General features: G+C 43.8%; 2 protein-coding genes across 8 annotated transcripts; one reads left to right on the top strand and one right to left on the bottom strand.

Moving 5' to 3' along the window:
- The first annotated feature begins 53 nt into the window (after positions 1-53).
- On the top strand, positions 54-17,754 carry LOC6608870 (paired amphipathic helix protein Sin3a). Of its 7 annotated transcripts, none has more exons than XR_004361396.1 (12): positions 54-627; positions 6,960-7,777; positions 7,849-9,131; positions 9,203-10,740; positions 11,074-11,386; positions 11,449-11,824; positions 12,393-12,901; positions 12,964-13,293; positions 13,397-13,603; positions 13,665-13,892; positions 14,468-14,550; positions 16,014-16,101. XR_004361396.1 is itself a non-coding variant. In XM_002033548.2 (12 exons), the coding sequence occupies exons 2-12, from the start codon at positions 7,321-7,323 to the stop codon at positions 17,018-17,020; spliced, it is 6,168 nt and encodes a 2,055-aa protein (XP_002033584.1). In that variant the 5' UTR covers positions 56-627; positions 6,960-7,320; the 3' UTR covers positions 17,021-17,754. The 7 variants fall into 7 exon arrangements, 6 of the variants coding, with proteins under 6 accessions (XP_032571316.1, XP_032571317.1, XP_002033584.1 ...); XM_002033548.2 differs by lacking the exon at positions 14,468-14,550 and adding an exon at positions 16,499-17,754 and having other exon boundaries at positions 56-627; positions 11,086-11,386; positions 16,014-16,430; XM_032715424.1 differs by lacking the exon at positions 14,468-14,550 and adding an exon at positions 16,499-17,754 and having other exon boundaries at positions 56-627; positions 12,411-12,901; positions 16,014-16,430.
- LOC6608869 (H(+)/Cl(-) exchange transporter 7) lies at positions 17,751-20,902 on the bottom strand. Its single transcript, XM_032715427.1, has 9 exons — positions 20,600-20,902; positions 20,373-20,477; positions 20,101-20,302; positions 19,039-20,010; positions 18,810-18,979; positions 18,372-18,758; positions 18,155-18,313; positions 18,015-18,098; positions 17,751-17,950 (listed from the first exon to the last, which is right to left on the bottom strand). The coding sequence occupies exons 1-9, from the start codon at positions 20,831-20,833 to the stop codon at positions 17,828-17,830; spliced, it is 2,436 nt and encodes an 811-aa protein (XP_032571318.1). The 5' UTR covers positions 20,834-20,902; the 3' UTR covers positions 17,751-17,827.
- Between the last annotated feature and the right edge of the window lie 75 nt (positions 20,903-20,977).

Genomic DNA, 20,977 nt, shown 5'->3' with positions numbered 1-20,977 from the left:
TCGAAATGAAATAGCAGCTCTGAAGACCACCCACGTCATATCGATGTCCACTGCCCGATAGACGCCGCACACAAACCGAGTTGGGATTTCGTTGTAATTGCTGGTCATTTTTCACGGCTGTGCGACTAATTAAATTTAACAAGAGAGCCTTAATAAATAAGTGCTAAAGACCAGACGCAGCGCGCAGTAATTCAAATCATCTAGAAGATCTCGTCAAACAAAATGTAAATTCCTGGCGTGGGGTTGATCATAGCGCATACATATACCCATGTGTACGTGTGTGTATTTCCATTGTAATCTAAAGCACGAGTGAATTTACGTGCGTTAAATTTAAACGAAAATTTAAAAAAATATTTCGAGATATTGCAACAAAGGCAGTATTAAATCGATTTCGGGTGCATGTGCTTGTGTGCAGAATGTTTGCATGTGTTTGTTGCAAATGTAAGAAGAAGTAGCCACTCACGCGCTACTCTCTTCCTTTCTCTCTCTCTCTCCACCCCCTCCCCCATTATCTCCTCAAGGAGCTGAAAGTTGTAGCCGCACTACATTCAAAAGTTTCCAAAAGTCTGCTTGCTGGCAGTAGTAAAAAGAAGACTTAAAAACAAAAACATCACTTATTAAAATCAGGTATGTATAGAAAAATAAAAGTGCGCGCCCTTGTATGCATGTCGAGTGTTTGTGTGTGTGTGAGTGAGTGGGTGCCCAGAATACGTTCGTACCTAACCTCAATTTGCCCCAACTGATTACGCTAGGCGGCACCACAACTTCCAGTGGTATTAATCTTTTTAAAATAATGCATTTGCTGCCTTTTTCCAATTAAATATTCTCCTCTTCGGGGATAGGAACTTGAGTTTTCAAGCTGAATCTGGGATTCAAATTTTGCGATTGTGTATATTTATGGAAATCGCTCTTATCGCCGTTTTGTATATGTACATTAAAAACAAGGTTCCGCCATCTGTTGGCACGTGTGCTTTTGTGGCTGAACATATTTAATTATCTTCGGTTGGATAAAATAACTTAAAAAAAGAGAAGTGCCTCAGAAAATAAATAAAAATAAGAAAGGAAGGTATTGAGAACAGCAACAACAATGACGCAGTCACGCACACTACGAATGCAGCTATGTGTGTGGCTGTCTGAAAGAGGCAGAGCGCGTTTGCCGCGCTCACCTTTTGTTATTGTTGCGTTTATTCGCTCCAGAACTGCCAACTTGTTAAGATGTTGAAATCTTATGCCAAAAAAACTCTTTGTACGCAAAACCATTCTTAATTCATAGTCATTTCTTGTTTTGTATAAACAATTTAGAACTTATTTAACGTGAAAAAGGTTAATACAAATTGTGCAGTAAAAAATAAAACAAAAAGAAACCACATCACCAAAAAAATTGAAATAATTTTTTAAACTCTAATTTCGCTTTTCAAATCAGTTGGCAGCTCAGTGTACTCTTTTGGTGCTCGCGTATGTGTGATTGTGCACAAGGTGAGCGAGACAGCAGTTTCAGCCTTCAATTTGCGGGTTTACGTTGATTCTAATTAAATAATTCGTTGAAATCGGGCTCACTGCTTCTGTGAGGTCCAATTGTAATGCACACACACAAGCACATTATCAGTGCTTTCCTCGTTTTCCTCAAATTTTCTTTGTGAAGCGCCTCAAGTTTCGACTGGCTTTTAAGTCTGGTTTGGTTTTGGCTGTTTGAAAACTTGAAAAACAAGTTACTTCTGAACTCAAACTCCCCAGTTTTGGCAGTCTCTCCACACTTCTCTCGATCTTTCTCCCGAGAAAAAAACACTTGCCGCGTCGCCAACCAATTGTTTGCAATTCGCAATTGTATTTTAGCCAGAGGCCAACGAACAAGTCTCTTGAACTTGATGGTCGGAACGAAGTTGAAGTGTATTAGACGTTGAACACTTTACACATATTTAGTTGTAACCTTTTCAAGTCAATATAATGACGAAATATTATTAAGAGTTGAACTGAATGTTAGAATATACTATTTTAACATTTCGATAAGTATTGAATTAGTAAACAAGACTGAAGCCGTTGTATTCTATCGTGTTATTTCTATTCCCAAATGTATAATCGTTGTTTTAATTTATAAACTTTCCAATTGCTTATAATTTTGATACAACACGTATTTGGCTCAACTGCACATTTATGAATAATCTTTTACATAAAGAGGAGGGTTCTCTAATCCATAAATAGATTTATAGTTTTGATGGGAATTAATAATAAATTTAAATAAAGTTCATATTAATATTTTTCTCAAAAAAATGAATATATTTTATAGTAAAGCAATATAAAAAAAAAATTTTAAATTTTCTGTGTTGTAAATTTTTTAGGACAAACAAACAATAAATAACCAAAAGTATTTATCACCATAAATATCATGTGACTCAAGAGAGTTAAAAACATCTGATAAATTGTAGAACACGTACGAATATCAAACTAATTGGTTTTTTATAGAGATCCGTGTCCGTGTGACAAGAAGCACTTTACCACATTTCAGATATCACTTGATCAGCGTTGTATTCAGTAAATATTTCCTAGTGCCGCATTTCATGACGTCGATATCTGAAATAAGCACATAAATAATTAGAACATGCTAGACCACCTGGCTTTATTATCAATAGAAAAAAGCATCAATAATACCCAATGGAAGGGCAAACAAACCTTCCTGCGGCGCCTGGAAGTCGGAGAGTTTGGTTTGTGCCATTTTTTTGTTTGGTCCAGGGACTTCGGTGCACCTCGGACATGCGCTGCACCCAGTAGTTAGTTGCATGTGAACTTTGAACTTTCGAGCTGGAAATTGGAAGGCGGTTGGATTTGCATTTCCTATTGCTGCAGGTGGCTCACAAAGAGAGAGGCTCTCTCGAATCCGCCGCCCCCGCTGCATTTTTTTTTCATTGCGCAATGAGCGAGACGAATCGATAACTGCAAGGTTTCCATGTTTTAGCAGCTCAACTTTTGCGCGTATACAGATTTTTTTCCTGTATTATTTTATTTTGTGAAGGAGCTGGCCGCCGAATTCGGTTCGATTCGAGATGGGAACATGTGTTTTTATGGTTCCGCCATTGTCATGGTGAGATGCACTTGCTTTTTTTTTACCTTCATATTTTTTACTTCCTCTCTCCGCACGCACGCGTCTGTGTGTGAGTGCGCTGGCGAGTGAGGTGGTGGAGGAGTACATGAGTGTGTAAAGTGTAGCCGTGGCAGAGTTGTAGCTCGCTAGTGGTCCGTTTGGTTTCTGATTTTCGGTTTCGTCGATTTCACATATGTACTGCAATGGTCGGCTAAAACGCTCTGCCGACGTCGCTATCCGCTGTATACTCGTTTCGCTTGTGTGGGTGCGCTGCTCTCACAGCCGCTCTCTCTTTGCCGCAAACAGGGTGTCTCACCCAGATGCTCCGATCATCGTTTCCACCACATGGCTAGGTGACAACGGTACACCCTGTTTGCTAAACAACTTTTTTTCTCTCTTCCTAGCGTTGTTGTTGGTCCTCGCACTTACGTAAGCTTCACGTATTTCGTTTCTTATCCAAATTCTAAGCGCCATTTTGCGACGATTTGCATGCGGTACCGCTCACCGCTAATAAAAATAACCACTGATTGTGATTATTTGCTTATAGGTAATGAATGATATATAAACTATTTTTTTTTTGCCGTCAGCTACTGCTGTGTTTTCAATGCGCTCGACGGAGGATTTTAGTTGTTGCGCCGCTGAGTTGCCACCCTGTTTTAGCTGCGGCAGCAGCAGAAAATGAATTCCAAAGCAACACTGCGCGCGCGCTCTCACGCTCTTCGTTTTACACTCTGTTCGCTCTCTCTGCTGACTCCAACTGACTGGCCGCCGCGTTTCGCTGTTTTAATCGAAAATGTTTGCGGCGGCGTTAAGATGTACGAAAACGTTCTCTCGCCAAAAATTTGTGAATAGAATAGCAGTAGCAATCTACCTAGGAGAAAATGTCTTAAATTCGAGCCGTGTGATCTAGTTAAGGAAGAGAGCCAAGTGCAAAGTGATCGAAATAAGCGTTAAACTTAAACTGAACTTGGGAACGGAGCCCCAGCTACTGAAAGAAAAGAAAACGGTGAAAATAAAGATTTCGGTGTGCCAGTGAGTGCGGATATAGTAGTTGCAAGTGCAAAATACTGCGTAAAACGTGAAAGTTTCCAATAACACCACAAAACCAACGGCAGTTTTGTAGTAAATATACATACGCGCCCCGTACATATATATATACATACATTTCGAATATACATACACACAGCCGAATATCAACCGACGAAGCTAACTGCTTATTGCTGATGTAAGTGTAATATGGGCGGTGGGCGGTTGGGGGGCGTGGAAATTGCAGAGTAGCATTATCCTTCAAGTGCACTTGGAGTGCGGATTCGGATTCAAACAATATTCTCGTTCGTGCCACTGAAAACTTGTGAAAAATACAACATTTTTAGGTTAGGTCAATTTCAATTGGTTTATATACACACGCACGCACAAACTCACACACACTCAAACAACAATGGCATAGCGAATACATATAGAAGGCGCACAGACAAAAAGTCGTCGACGGAGACGTGGTTGTTGTTTGTGTTGCTGCTGCTGCTGCCTCTACAGTTTCTGCTCTCCTCACACACACTTGAACGAGGGCGGAGAGGAGAGCCACACACATACATACGCTTTGAACCATTGCTTTTGGTTCGCTTATGAACTGACTGTATTTTTTCAACGTAGTGTCGTTTTATTTTCGTTCGTTGATTCGTTCTTTGCTCAGTTCGTGCGCTTATCTTGACTTTTGCTTTGATGCGCCATTCGCATGTACTGGCGAGAGCAGCCAAGTGTAGTGTGAGTGTGGCTCCCCAATGAGAGCATCATTTTGTGGCCCTCTTTTTGTTCACATCTTCCTTCTGCTCCTCGACTTCATGCTCCCCAGCCCATCCGTCGTTTGTTGTTTTTGCTCCGCCTGTTTTTTTTTTTCATTCGGTTTTGAATTTACACAAAACGTTTGCCGTTGCTTCTTCATGCTGAAATAGTATATATGTATGTGAATATATTGTACATATTTCTCTACACATCCATATGTTTTATTTGCAAAATTTATTAATAGCGCAGCGCCACTCTGCGTCTGTGTTAGTGTGCCAGAGTGAGAAAGTAACAGAAAAAAACTAAATATTAATTCGCGATGATTCCGATTCGTATTGCAGTTGTTCAAAACCGAGTGCTAGTGCTCAACAATTTTTGCATATTTTCCGCTGCCTGCCTTTTGTGCTGCGTATTCTGCTGTGCTGTGTATACACATAACAAAACAGATAAGATTATACGTGTGCACGTAATAGAGCGGGCTGAACCAAAAAAAAAAAATTAAAAAATGGAGGGAAAATTTGCCCACATGTCTCCCCAAAGCACACACACGCACACAACGCCCCAATTTGGAGCCTCTCTCGTCAAACACACACACACCAGCGAGCTAGCAAATGTGTTTGATATGCACTAATGGCGGATCCAAAACTACAATAACAACAAAGGCAGTTGGGAGAGCTCAAAAGAGCGAACTTGTTTTACCTTCATTTATTAAAGGATAGTTTGTGGTGGCAGAGACAGGAGAGAGAACGAGGGCTAAAGCTTTTGTGCGGCTGTACTGTGCTCCAATATTTGTTTACAAATGCTAAAAGGGGGCAGCTGTTGGTTCGATGAGGTGTCTCAATTAGTTGGAGCAGGATGATCTTCTAGGCGGTTTCCATTCACCTAATATTTGCTCACGCTCTTTGGTTTGCGCAGCGTTGCGCTCTCTCCATTTCTGTCGCTCTCTCTCTCGAATGCCCGCCAAATGCTGGCCGTGTCCATGTATTTGTGTGTGTGAGTTTGGCCCCAAACGGGTGAAATACCTTTTTGAAAAAAAAATCAGCCATGTACTGCGCCTCAACAACAAATGCGGCTCTCTCCGGTTCTCTCTGTGGCTGCACCACCACCACCGTATCACCACCTTTGCATTGTTGCGTTTGCTGCTGCTGCTGCTACCTCTGACTCTTCTTCTTCTTATTCTTGTAAGTTGTAGATACAGAATATGTACCAGCAGTGCTCACAAACCAACCCGCCCTCCCCCTTGGCGGTATCGATATATAAATATTTTCTATGTGTGCGTCTGAATTCTATGCAAGCCGATGTCGTGCATGGGGCATTTGGCACCTTCCACATTTACAAATACTGAAATGTACACACATACACACACACTCGAAGGTGTACACAGAAAGCTCGCTTAGGAAGTTTTTACTGTACCGCTGAAAGCAATAACAAAGCGCGCGCCCAATTCCGGTTGAACGTACACACACCAAAGTGAACTACGCGCTCCTCCTTTTGCCTTGCACTCACTCTCCTCCAAGACTCAACTTCCACTCCACGATCTCCTTCCCGTCTATATGAACCATTCTCTGGTTGCTGTTGTTGTTATTGGTCACAGCTCCACCGCTTCATTCCATTCCTATTGTCCCCCATCTCTATCTCCTCCCCCGAATCCAGAACCCCCAATACAGAGACATCGTTCTCCACTCTGCAGTTTTTGTGATACGGCTAAAAGAAGAATTCCCCCGTGGCTTTTTATTTCACCTTTTTTCCTTGTTGAAATGTGCAATCGTTTCGATATCTGTGAAGATATAGACCGAATTGATCAATCAGCTGTGCTATACTAGCTAACATGTTTTGGGAAAATAAGGAAGACTCGTGGTCTAAAGTATATGGAAAAGTATATTTGGAAGAATAAATGTATGCCTTTCTCATTTTCAATGTAAACCAAACTTAGCAAAACCAGTGTCAGTGAAGAAATTCTAGTATTAATGTATAAGATAACTAATGCAGAATTTAATGATGACTAACTTCATTAAAAAAGAAACGCAAACCTAATTATTTGGGGTTTTTTTTTATACATTAAATGTCGACATTGTTGTAACAGTTTCCCTTCTCTTGCTTGCAGTGATATTCAGAAAGAACTCCAAACGCTACGTGGCAGAGGCGAATCACCGGCGCAGCAATACCAGCAGCAGATAACCAGCCGTCAGTCCAATTTCTCTACCTTAGAACTCGAGCGCATTTGCCGCTTGCGGGGCGACCAAATGCATAGACAACATATGTCGCATCCACGAGCAGTCCAAGATCAAGAGTTGCGACCCCGACCGTTCGTTGCATATTACATACGCTCATAGAGGGCGGTCACTCACATAGAGCAGCCAGAGTCCTTGCACTTGGGCAAGGATCCAGGGAGAAACAAAGTGCTCAGAAAGAAGAAGCAGCAGTACAGGATTTTAAGCTCCGCCAAGAACAGAGCAACAAAAAAGATGATGAAACGCACCCGCGTAGACGAGGTGCAATTTGGCACACGACCCGTTCCTCAGACCTCAGGAGGTGTGGGTGTTGGTGTCGTCGGCGTAGCTGGAGGTGGGCCAACATCCGGCGGCGGTGGCACTGCTACTGTGGGCGTCAATACGACGGGCGTTACCATTGGTACCGTCGTGCCCAGTGCTCATAACGCCACCATCAGCGGGATCGGTTCCATTCACCATCGCATCCTTACTCCACAGCATGGAGGAGCACAGACCATTGCCTATTTGCCGTCCACCACGCCGACGGCTACGAATTTGAAGACCACAAGTTCGATTGTGGATAGCACTACCGCTGGAGGACCAGTAGGAGCAGGATCCCAGGTGGCCGTAGGAGTTGGTTCTGCAGCCGGCGGAGGAGGCGTGGTGGTCTCCACAGGGAGCACGGGAACGCAAACATTACAGTATACAACATGTAAGTAATCTATTTCCACCTCTGATGAAATACATTTGACATTCATATGATTTTTTTCTTGATCTTATTAGCTTATAGTGTGGCTTCGATACAGGCTGGTGGAACTCTGAAAGCCAACACAGCGGATGGCGCGAACACGGTACAGATTCATGTCACAGGAGGAGGAGCTGCGAACAATCCTGCCAGTGCACAGACTGTATCCAGCAGCTCACAAACGGGCACAATCCGTCAGCGTACAATCAGCGGCACCCAGACAGTGGCGACTGCGGTGGGCAATCTAGCCACGATTTCCCAGCAACAACCAGTTCAACAGTCACCTTTGGGCAAGGCCCAAACTCCTCCATCGTCCGTGGTTGCCAACAGTATCCCAGTGGGTGGAACCACCCCACCACAAGGACAGTCGGGAAATGCCACGCCACGCTTAAAAGTGGAGGATGCATTGAGCTACCTGGACCAAGTAAAGTACCAGTATGCAGACCAGCCGCAAATCTACAACAACTTCCTCGACATCATGAAGGAATTCAAGTCGCACTGCATCGACACACCCGGAGTGATTGAGCGAGTCTCCACACTCTTCAAGGGGCACACAGAGCTGATATACGGCTTCAACATGTTCTTGCCTCCGGGTTACAAGATCGAAATTCATTCGGATGCTCTTGGCTGTTCGGTGCCGGTGGTTTCGATGCCCTCACCACCGGGAGCGCCAACGAGCACAGGAACGGTGCACATGCTTACCGGAAATAGCTCGATGTCCGGTGCCGGACATATCGCCATAAAGACGAACAATGCTGCAACTTTAACACCGGCAACAGGGGCTGGAGCAGCGGCCGCAGCAGCAGCTGTGGCTCAGATTCAATCCGCTGGAGCTGTAAATCTTATGACCCACGGCGGAGCCTCGCTTACCCAGACCACTATTCATGCCTTGCAACAGGCGACGCCTCCTCAATCACAATCTCCAGGCGGTGGTCATGTACACGTGAGTGTAACAAACTCTACGGCGACAAACGCCGTAGTGCCCGGACAGCCAGGCATCTCCGTATCGGCGCACAATGTACCGCAGAACTACTCGAGAGATCGAGAAAGGGCCACCATAACACCTACTGGGCAAGTGGCTGGGGCTGCGGCAAACGTGAATGCGTCTGCTAGTATAGTTGTCGGTGGACCTCCAACGCCCAATTCTCTAAGTGAGCTTAGCCCTCATGGAGGAGCAGGAGGTGGGCCAGGTGCGGGAGCGGCGCAGCACAATCTGCATCACATCCAGCAGGCGCATCAATCGATTTTGCTTGGGGAGACGGGACAGCAGAATCAGCCGGTGGAGTTCAATCACGCCATAACCTATGTAAATAAGATCAAGGTAACGTCTGCTCAACATCATTAAAAACTTTATAGGTTACTTATAATCTTTTCTTCTTTTTTCACAAACAGAATCGTTTCCAAAACCAGCCGGCCAAGTACAAGAAATTCCTCGAAATTCTGCACGCCTATCAGAAGGAGCAAAAGGTGATGAAGGAGGGCAGCCTGAACCAGGGTAAAATGCTCACCGAACAGGAGGTGTACACGCAGGTGGCTAAGCTTTTTGGCCAGGATGAGGATTTGCTTAGAGAGTTTGGCCAGTTTCTTCCTGATGCCACCAACCAGTCCGGACAGTACATGTCCAAGTCAGCATCTGTGCACAATGATCATGGCAAGCGTCCCACGGCTACTTTGAGCGGTGGAGCTCACATAACCATGTCGTCTGCTTCGCCAGCGCCAAGTGGATCCCCTCTGCATTTGGGTGCAACGACTCTTCCTCAGATCGACAATAGCGCCCATGCAGCGGCTATAGGAAACCTTTCGGCGGTGAACACCAGTGTCAGCATTAAGACGTACAATAATAATCAGCAACAGCAGAATCATGTGATCGGTTCAGGCCTGAGTGCGACGCGGAACGATATTCTCTTTGAGAAGGACTATCACGCGGGTCTGCAGCAGCAAGCGCATCAGCGAGGAGCTGGAGTTGGAGCCCATCATCATTTGGCCGGAACTGGAGCGGGCGCCAATATCGGGCGGCCTGGAGTGGGAGCCAGCGTGATGGTGTCGTACGATAAGGAGCACCGAAATAATCATCATGTGCAAAAGTACGTTGGCCATGTGCCAAACCAGAATCTAACGCACGGTCATAACGCAAAGAAATCGCCAAGTTATGGCATCCCTTCGGTGATTGGTTCCATGCCGCACATTTCGGACAATTCCCTCGACCGCAGTTCGCCGGGAATTAGTTACGCCACGTCACCATTGTCCTCTGGTCCACATGGACAGCATAACTCTGGTTCAGCTACGAGGAGGCCGGGTGATGACAGTTTAGTCGGACACTATTCTAGTGGAGCGCCGCCTGCTAAGCGACCGAAGCCTTATTGTCGCGATGTCAGCTTTTCCGAAGCATCGACCAAGTGCACCATCTCCGACGCCGCGTTCTTTGACAAGGTGCGCAAGGCGTTAAGAAGTCCAGAGGTCTACGACAACTTCCTGCGATGCCTGACCCTTTTTAACCAGGAAATTGTCTCCAAAACGGAACTTCTTGGTCTGGTATCACCGTTCTTGATGAAGTTCCCCGACCTGCTGAGATGGTTCACCGACTTTCTGGGACCGCCCTCTGGTCAACCTGCTGGAGGATTGATTGACGGCATGCCCTTAGCCGCAACGCAACGTCAGGGAGGTGGAAGTAGTAATAGTTCCCATGATCGAGGTAGCAGTCACCAGAGTGCCGCCGAGTACGTCCAGGATGTGGATCTGTCTTCGTGCAAGCGGCTGGGTGCATCCTATTGTGCTTTGCCGCAGACCACAGTACCTAAGAAGTGCAGCGGACGGACGGCTCTCTGCCGGGAAGTGCTCAACGACAAATGGGTATCGTTCCCGACGTGGGCCAGCGAGGATTCCACTTTTGTTACATCGCGAAAAACTCAGTTCGAGGAGACAATTTACCGGTAAGAAATATTCCTTTAACCTTTTTACTTAACAGTTCCACATTAAATAAGTCACGAGAAAAATCAATACTACTTCTTTATTGGTACTTTTGTTTCCTTTCTGTTTTCATTTGAGTCTAATATGTGCGGTTATAATTTTAAGAAATTTGTTTTAAAAAACCAAAAAATTTTAAATCTTCATTTATTAAAAAGGATAGATTTAGTTTCATGTTATTTTTTGTAACCGCATCTATATTCTACTCTCAACTTACACATCTATCATTTGTTTTGGATCTTCTGTTTCTTTGGCTTTCGTTTATTTCAATTAACCAATGCGCACGCTCTAAACAAAAGGAATATTCACAGAACGGAGGACGAGCGATTCGAGCTGGACCTGGTCATCGAGGTTAATAGTGCTACGATTCGAGTGCTGGAGAACTTACAAAAGAAAATGTCACGAATGTCCACCGAAGAATTGAGCAAATTCCATCTGGACGATCATCTGGGCGGCACATCCCAAACGATACACCAGCGGGCCATTCATCGCATCTACGGCGACAAGTCGGGAGAAATAATCACGGGAATGAAGAAAAATCCGTTTGTGGCGGTGCCTATTGTACTGAAGCGACTGAAAGTCAAGGAGGAGGAGTGGCGAGAAGCGCAAAAGGTAAGTGAACTCTCTCATTGCTTTACATTTATGTAAATTAAATGAACACTTCCTTTTTTCAGACCTTCAATAAGCAATGGCGGGAACAGAACGAGAAGTACTACCTCAAGTCTCTCGATCACCAGGCCATCAACTTCAAGCCCAACGACATGAAAGCCCTGCGCTCAAAGAGTCTGTTTAACGAAATCGAGACGCTGTACGATGAGCGGCATGACCAAGAGGACGACGCCATGGAACCGTTTGGGCCGCATCTGGTGCTGCCCTACAAGGACAAAACCATTCTGGACGATGCCGCCAACCTGCTGATTCATCATGTGAAGCGCCAGACTGGCATCCAGAAGCAGGAGAAGCAAAAGATTAAGCAGATCATCCGACAATTTGTGCCTGACCTTTTCTTCGCGCCACGACAGCCACTAAGCGACGACGAACGCGATGACGGTAAGTTATCTTGGTCAAAATTCCTAAAACCATCAGTTCACTGTCAATTAACCTCCAACGTATTTATTATTTCTGTTGCGCTAACACTATTCTTTAATTTAGTAGCTTCTAAAACTAACTAATATTTCCAAGAGCTCTTTAAGCGTTGACTTAAAACTCTTCATCATCAGTACTCATACTAAAAATATTTATATTAATTTTTTTTATTAAGGAGTTGTGCTTTGTGATTTTGAAACGTTAACTAGTCATGTAAAAAATTTACTACCCGATAGAAATTTGATTGACTAATTTTCTTTCAATTCATAAAGTTTCTCTTTAATAACTTTTGCCCGATTGTATTTTTTAACATAGTGTATGTTTTTTGTTTCTTTTTCTCCATTTTTTTTTTGCAATTAATAACAAAAATAAACATAAACAAATAAAAAAACAAATTTTTTAACGTAATCAAAATGCTATTAAATAAAATAAAACCAAAACTGGACTGCAATGCACCAACACCCACACACTGACCCTTGAACTGCATCGAATATCCGAACATATGTGTTGTGCACACCGTTTCTCTATATAGCCTTTCCATTTTTGGTAGATGACAATACGAAAATGGACGTGGACTCGCCACTGGGTCGCACGGAGTCTTCGACTCGAAATGCCAAGAGTACGCCCAGTGAAAGTGCCTCTCCAGCGCGTAGCAATGCAAGCAGTAGCAGCGGAACACCAGCGGGCATTAAGAAAGAGACTGATGACTCCAAAGCGACGACTGGATCTTCTGCAGCGTCCACGTTAACGGGATCTTCAGCGACGCCTGTGGACGATGCAACGCCATCAACATCCTCAGCAGCGGCGGCAGCATCAGCGGCATCGTCAACTGTTTCAGGAGCCGAAGGCAAGCCAAAGGATGACCCCCTTTCGTCGCACAAAGAGGAAGGAGCCGGTAGCACCAGCTCTGGAGCTGCCACGAGTCCCAGGCAAGCCCAAGACACTGCAGGAGCAGGCGTCGATGTGGAAATCAAACTGGAACATCCTGCGGACTTTTCCAATCCAAAGCTTCTACCACCGCACGCGCACGGGCAACGTGAAGTATGTTGAACAACGCTTTTAAAAACAACATGTATTAAATATTGTTTTCTTATCCTAAACAGGACGAATCCTACACGCTGTTCTTCGCTAACAACAATTGGTATTTATTCCTGCGGCTACATGCGATTCTCTGCGACCGTTTGCATGTTATGTATGAACGAGCGCGTTTGCTGGCCATCGAGGAGGAGCGCTGTAGGGTGAATCGAAGGGAGAGCACAGCCACTGCGCTGCGGCTTAAGCCCAAGCCGGAGATTCAAGTTGAAGACTACTATCCCACCTTCCTTGATATGCTCAAGAACGTCCTAGACGGCAACATGGACTCGAATACGTTCGAGGACACGATGCGAGAAATGTTTGGCATTTATGCCTACATCTCTTTCACGCTGGATAAGGTAAGTGTTCAAATTTTATTCAAAAAAGTGATATCTATATTTTCTTAAAACCTTTTCTTTTGAACCATAATAAACTAAACTTCTCGCATTTGTTCATCTTTAGGTTGTGTCCAATGCTGTTCGCCAGCTGCAATATTGTGTCACGGAAAGAGCAGCACTGGATTGTGTGGAGCTGTTTGCAACGGAGCAAAGGCGTGGCTGCACCGGCGGATTCTGTCGAGATGCGCACAAGACATTTGACAGGGAGATGTCGTATCAGCGGAAAGCGGAGAGCATTCTCAACGATGAGAATTGCTTCAAAGTGTACATTGTAAGTTGTAGAATGCAGCACCGAAGTTAAAGAAGTTAACTAACAAAAACTACATTTGCAGTATAAAATCGATTGCCGAGTAACCATAGAGCTGCTTGATTCGGAGCCCGAGGAAGTCGATAAGCCGGCTGCGTTGAAGGCCCAGAAGTTCAGCAAGTATGTGGAGCGGTTGGCGAATCCTGCGCTCGGCGGTGGTGGCAATACTGCCGGCTCCAATTCGGCGCTCGGCAATGACACCGTTGTAGAGGCGTCCGATATCAAGACGGAGGCGGACGAAGATACTGCCGAGGTAAGTGTCGCAAGGCAGCGATGAGATGCTCCGGAGCCGGAGCAGCTATGTGTGGTGTGTGCTTGAAGAGTGGTTAACCATGTTGTTAGTGTATTTCGTTGTTCATTTCGATTATGTTTACGTTTACGTTTTTGATTCCCTGTTCTACTCATGAGTTGTGTTTTCGGTACTTCCACTGTACATACAAACCTGTCACCTGATTTAGACGATGGACAGGACATTCCACATCCTACCGTACTGTATTCTGTATATATATATATCTATATATATAAATATATCTTCTGTTATCTATCTGTTGTTACCTATCGACTTTTTCCGCTGCACTTTCTATTATTTAAATCCCTTAGTTTCGCCAGCTTGTGACATTATTTCTATTATTGTATGTTTTCGTTTTGGTATCATTTATCAACATGCCGCCAACTTATTAATCGCCCACATTTCGTATGCATACAAAAGAATACGCTGCTTGCATACGAGCAAAGAAAGTACATAAAAAGGACAAGAAAATATTCACTAATTAATGCTTTTTTGCATTCTTTTCTCTCATTTTTTTCCAATTTATTTTTTCGTACCAGGTCAATACCAAGGCTTGAAATAACATAGTTTTGATAATTTCATTGAATAAGAAGAAGAAAAAGTCATATTGCAAAATGAAATAGTAATAATTGTTTTTTGATTACCAAAACCGGAATAAGAGAAATTGAAACACCAAACCCTTTCACTCACCACCACCACCACCACCACCACTACTACTACTACTACTACTACCACGCTCAACACACCCTCCACCGCCACCCACTCACACACATTAAATGTAATGCATTATTTTCTCAGAGTCACCAAACAATAACCTGCAGAACCAACGAAGAAACAGAACCCAAAGTACACACTTTAATTAAATGTAGTATTCCATCCACGAACATGCATAACAACAGACATTATGTAAAATAGTAGATGATGATAACAATAACGTAGGCACGCGCTTGTTGCATTCCCTTCTGATTTTGTTATGCCTTGAGTTACCCAAAAGAGTTATCTATAGCGATATAGAGAGTTTCTTATATCGGGTGATCGAAGATACGGTACCTATGATGTGATGATGTGAGGTTGAACATGAAGATGAAGAAGATGCATACAAAGATGGTAATGGTGTGGTTTGGGCTGTGGTGTGTGTGAGTGGTGCTTCTGATGTTAATAAGACTATTGCGTTTAACTATAGGCCTAAATTACACTTTACACAAATGTATATAGTAATTAACGTGTTTTAACTGTACATAACGTAATGCTAATGCTAATGGTAATCGGTCAATGTATGTATTATTATGTGTAAAACGTGTAGTAGCTAATTTTGTAAAGGAAGCAGACAAATGTCTTTTAAATTCGGTAAACATTTTTATATCTAGGCATAAGAAAACACACACACACCACTCCACACACTCAATAATTGTAAATTAAATGGCACACACAATCACAACTGTGGACATTACTGGAGAGTGAAAATGAGAAATATATCTGGAGCAGCCCATTAAAAAGACATGTTCAAAGTTATTGAAACAGTGGGATGGGATGGTCTGTCTTGAGGGGGTCCTGGGGTTTCCTTTTTCCGGGCTAGAGCCACAATCGAACTCAGTAATTGCCACACAGACTTAAGTTTAAGCAAGGTAAGTCATCATCGCATTGTGCAACTCTTTGATTCACTTAGATTAAGCTTAATATTTGTTATATTTATGTTCTTTGTGTTTTGATTGTACTTGTAGTTGTGATTGATTTTGTTTCGTTCCGCCTTTCACCCTGTATTTTATGTACTTTGGTTTGTGTTTGTCCTTGTCCCCATGTGCGTGTGAGTCTATGTCTTCGGCTTTGTGTTTGTTGGCCTGGTGTTCATCCTCTTGTGTTCTTTATGTCTACAATTCCCTTAATATAGTTCATATCTGTAAACTGTTCCGTAACGCTACAATACACAGCCCACACATCTCAGCATTCCCAGCTTTAAGTATTCTCGTATATTCTGTGAGCATGTTAAATTGCCGCCGTATTTCAAGTGCTCTTGGCTGCATTGTCGCCGGCAATTGTCGCAATTACTCACAATAAAGACTAACTTTTGCATTGCTTTCATTCCAGTTGCGCTACAGAGAAGGTGGAATCGGAGGAGCACGCAAAGCGCGCTTTTTGCAGCGCAACAAGCGGAGATCGAAGCTTCTTGAGGAGCAAGTGCGTCAGTTTTTTGAACATAAGCGGAATCGCATTGAGCAGCATGGTACTGCGGCGGCAGTTGAATCCATCGCCGTCGACAGTATCATTTCAAGCAGCAGCACCTCCGGCGGTGGCGGCAGTAATAACAATAATAATAATAATAACAATAACAGCTGGGGCGGCAAACGTCTGGAGAGGCTGGGCGCCCCACAAGTGGGTCTGGCCGAGCAGTACGCCTTCAATGATCGCGACGAGATCAGCACAAATATCAGCAACGGACGATGTTTTGTGACCAGCAAGAATCTCAAGCTACTTAAGTACGATGCAGTGCGTCGTGCCAAGAAGGTGAGTGTTCTATTTAAACGCGGCATTTGGAGGAAAGCAGCTTTACTGATTTGTTTATTTCTGTGCAGAGTCATTGCCGCGTAACTCAGGCGAAATACGCTCACTTCCAAACGTACGTTAACAAGTGGCTTCAGCAACATGTCAGCGAGCAACTGCAGCAGAACTGCGTCGACTGGCTGCTGGGCAAGACGGCAGACCAAATCAATGCCAGCGGCTGGGGATCCGCCAGTAAAACCAAGACGGTACAGCAGAAGGATACTTCGAAGACACCGTATCGCATCTACAACAGATACAGAGTGGTGCAGAGTGTAGTGAGCGGTTTGATGAGTGCCAATGCTCCAACTCCAGATGGGACAGTTCCGGCGGTCAACTCCGTGCCACCAGGCTCAGTTTCAACGGTGAACAATGTGCAGGGATCGGCGACAGTATCCTCGACTTCCCACTCGATGTGCAACAGTAGCATTTTGTCCGCGGACTCCACCACCAATACCAATGCGTCACCACAGCAGCAGCAGCATTGCAATAGTGCAGCAGCTGCGACAACACCGAATGCAGAGGCACTGCAACAGGTGCGACCCATGGAGAGCTAACCGGCGTGAATGGCAGCAACAACAGCAGTGGTCGCTGCATGGCCAGATTCTTCATTCTCATGACGACAATGAGAAGATGTGGGATGAATTGCCTGCATTAAAATAAATAGTGTTTTAAATGTGATACCAGTTCCTCGACGCGGTCATCGAGATTGCAGCTATACCAACCCGCGATCGACTGTTTAATGTCCGGCATGGCATTGGGCTCTGGAAATTGATTGATGAACGAAGGAAAGCTCTTTTTCATATTGTACAAAAAGTCATTTAATCTTAGGCGAAAGTGCTCCTAAATAAGAATTTTATAGTCTTACGTTGCATAAATTTTAGAATTAATTTTACGACGGCAGCGTCCTGTTTTATTGATGCGCTTTTAGAATTAAGATATAAAGTTTATATGCCTAGAGCCACATACACCTTAAACACAATCGCAAGACCACAATTTAAGTCACGGATAATTTTAACGATTTTGCACTAGAAACCGATCGAGACAGTTGTGCAGTAACTAGGAACCAGAACACGTCTGTTTAGTGTTTTAAGATTTTATAAAACCAAGCTCTTTTACTTTATCATAAGTGTAACGTATTTTTAATACAAATCAAGCAAAACACCCACATACAAACCTTGTACAATTCCTTGTGAATACTATTGTTTATATTTTACGCGTTTAAGGTTATTAAGTTAAATTGTAAAAATGTATTGCGCAGATATTAAAACAAAAGTTTATCAAAAGTGAATGGAATTATTTGATTTAATTAGACCCACTTTTGGTATTCGATAAATTTTCGTAAAAGTGCATTGAATGCAAAATTACTTGTAAATGAAATCCCTTCTCGTTATAATGCCAGCAATGCGGTTCTCATTGTTGATGACCAGCAAATGACGCAATCCCAAAGCGCGGAAAATCTGAAAAATTCTAGGCACCGAATCGTGCTAAAAAACAATTTGATATTCAATCAGTGCTTGGGGAAATTTCATAAAATGTAACATTACTCACCGGATTGACTCGAATAGGTGATGGATTCATAAACATGGACAAGTCCACAGTGTAATTGATTTTGTCATCTAGCTTGCGAACACTCTAAAATAAGAAACTTGAAATATTTTCCCTAATAATTTTGTAATACTAATCAATACCTTGATTGATGGATAACGCGGATAGACGTCCCTGAAAGTCTGAATCGAAGTTTCTGGCAGCCAGAATCGTTTATTCTCCACATACAGGGATTTGAGCAAAATAACAATCAGTTGCGAGCGCAAGATGATGCCACAAACGCGACCCTCCGATCGACGATCCTGCAAGATTGGTAAAATACTAATAACATGGAGTTATGTAAAATTTCTTTGATCCTACCCCGCGAACATCATCGACCACCGGAAATCCGTTGTGGTCGCACTTCTTGAGCATCTGGTATATGTAATTAGCGGAATCGTGGAGCTTGATGCAGACCACTGGTTTGCTCAGAATATCGCGAGCTTTCAGACCCTTGTATTGCGGCAATGGCTCCCATGTCAGCATGGGCACATGATTTACTTGGATCTGCGTATCGTAGATGCCCTCGTTGAAGTAGTCACCGACCCACTTGGCGCTGATAAGTGCAATGATAAGGGGAAAGAAGAAGGACGTCTCCACGCCAGTGGTTTCCATCAAAATAACTGACAAGCTAATGGTCATCCGAAGCACTCCACCCAAGTTAGCTGCAGCTCCAATTAGGGCATATTTTCCCGGATGCAGGAACTCCTGAATATCATGATTTAGTTTATTGAAAACGGTATGGCTGACATTGCTTACCGCCTGTGGAAATACATAGTAGGTAAGCATGGCTAAAAGACGACCCCATGCTGCGCCGACCAGAGCAGTTGGGATGAAGACACCCAAGGATACATTAAGACCAAACGTAGCGCAGGACAACACATAGTAAACAACTGTGAAAAGGGCTAGCGTCAGAATCTTATGGGATCCTAGGAAACAAACACCAAAATGATTAAAACTATAGAAGTTTATTCTTAAAAATAATCACCTGGAGGATCGTGGAACAAGGATCTGACTGTAGCCTCTGGCGTTTGAAACCACAAGGCAGCCACGGCATTATATTCGTTGTCCTCGCAGAAAAGCTGTACAGGATTGTTGGTCGGATCGTTGCCCAGTGGACGACAATCGTTGATAAAGTAGATCATCAGACAAGCCAAAGTTACGCCCATCATTGCCACTACAATAGCTTCGAGAACCTTTCCGATTTTCCACGGAATGAAGCGCTTCCGAAATTTATTGATTTTCGTATTAAGAGAGTTCCAGGCTGCTCCAAGTAATCCACCAGTTACTCCAAGAATCATAAAGATGGGCAGCTCAAAGTAGTCGAATTTCAAGGGCGTATCAAACTTGCCCAAGTTGAAGAGACCCGTGAATGTGAAATCGTTTAAGCCATGGTAAGCTGATAAAACGATGTTCAAGGTGAATACGCTGATAATGGAGGCCACCAAGGTGCGCCAAATAAGATTCTGGTTCCAGAAACTAGCCGCTTCCTCCAGTGAAAAAAGCATGCCTCCAATTGGAGCTCCAAAAGCAGCTGAAACTCCCGCGGCTCCGCCTCCAAGAACAAAATCTCTTTTCTCGTGATCATCCCGGAAAGCCTTGAATATGCGGAAATCCTTTACAAACGTGGTGCTTTTGCCTTGCGAAATTCCGGCGGCGACCACGGCTCCAGCATGTATCATTGGACCCTCCTTTCCTCCGGCCAAACCACCCACCACCGAGGTTATAACTCCGATGGCCTTCACAGCCAGCGTTTTAATCCTTACAATACGCGGTATTTTGACGCCGTTCAGATAGCTCTTCACCTGTGGAATGCCACTGCCGGCGGTTATGGGCTCAATGTAGGTGACCATGGCTGCTCCAAAGGCCACGGGCACAATGCTGAAGAGGAGCCAGTAAAGGTATGGAATGAGCAGATCTCTATCGGAAGCATCGCTTAGGGGTACATTTTCCTTAACAGCTGAAAGGAAAACATTTAGTATGCATTAATAAATGTTCATAACTTAATATTCCATGAAATAAATTTATCAAAAGGGAAACTAAAACATACAATTGTAAAGGAATGTGTACTTTCGTTTCGAGAGCTCTTCGATAATAATATCTATGGTGCAAGCTATCAGTGCGGTGATAATGCCAATCTGTATAAAAATTATCCATCTTATGATATCCTTGCGCAGGGAGAATCGCTCTGTCAGCCTTTTACGCTGCTCATCCTGGAAGAGCGTGTTCTCGCATACTTCGTAGTCCAAGCTCTGTAAGTGGATAAGTTTTTGGTAATCGTATCAAGGTGCACCCCATACGGGAACATATGTATGTACGTACCTCGTAATTGGGCGTGGATGCAGCTGCTGTGCGGGATCTCAGGTGGAAAATGGGTTCGCTGTTGTCGATGTTCCTATTTGAGCTGCCTGCACTTCCATTAATTGGCTTAAAACAATGCGCATAAAGTAATAAAATTAATATAAGGCCCTAGAGATAAGCACGCTCAAAACCCGAAGCGGTGATTCATTCTAATTTAGTTTACATTAGTTACATTGATGGATACTCACAATATTGGGAGGCACTGAATCGTTACCCATTATCAGCGGCTGATCAACATCCAATAAGTGGTTATTCCTCGAAAGTGTCGCTCCTCTAGCACTAGTGGAAGGCGTTTCGCTTTGGTGGAGTCCAAAATCCTGCACAGCTTTGGAAGTTGGACCTGCCTCCTTTTGTATTACGATTGGATCATCCTCAGTGCTTGATTCGCCATCGATGGAAATCAGTGCCTTCAAATCGCCCATTATTTAAAACAATAATAACACAAGTGACTGACAACAAACAATAAAAAGAAACAGCAACAGAACAAAAGCCGAATGAGAGTATGGTTACTCGTGGGCATTTAAGAAATACCAAAATCTCGATTATTTGGTATTTTATGGAGGGCT

The sequence above is a fragment of the Drosophila sechellia genome, chromosome 2R, assembly GCF_004382195.2.
Source record: "Drosophila sechellia strain sech25 chromosome 2R, ASM438219v1, whole genome shotgun sequence".
NCBI classification, from domain to species: Eukaryota; Metazoa; Arthropoda; class Insecta; order Diptera; family Drosophilidae; genus Drosophila; species Drosophila sechellia.
Note: the sequence above shows the minus strand (reverse complement) of the source record. Positions and strands in the feature narration are given on the sequence as shown.

Bases quoted from the DNA above. Each gene is read 5' to 3' on its own strand.
- LOC6608870 (XM_032715421.1), top strand. From the start codon at position 7,321: ATGATGAAACGCACCCGCGTAGACGAGGTGCAATTTGGCACACGACCC. The intron at 11,825-12,392 runs GTAAGTTATCTT...TTCTCTATATAG, and splicing joins CGACGACGAACGCGATGACG to CCTTTCCATTTTTGGTAGAT. The intron at 16,431-16,498 runs GTGAGTGTTCTA...ATTTCTGTGCAG, and splicing joins CAGTGCGTCGTGCCAAGAAG to AGTCATTGCCGCGTAACTCA.
- LOC6608869 (XM_032715427.1), bottom strand. From the start codon at position 20,833: ATGGGCGATTTGAAGGCACTGATTTCCATCGATGGCGAATCAAGCACT. The intron at 20,303-20,372 runs GTACGTACATAC...ATCCACTTACAG, and splicing joins CATCCACGCCCAATTACGAG to AGCTTGGACTACGAAGTATG. The intron at 20,011-20,100 runs GTATGTTTTAGT...TTTTCCTTTCAG, and splicing joins GTACACATTCCTTTACAATT to CTGTTAAGGAAAATGTACCC.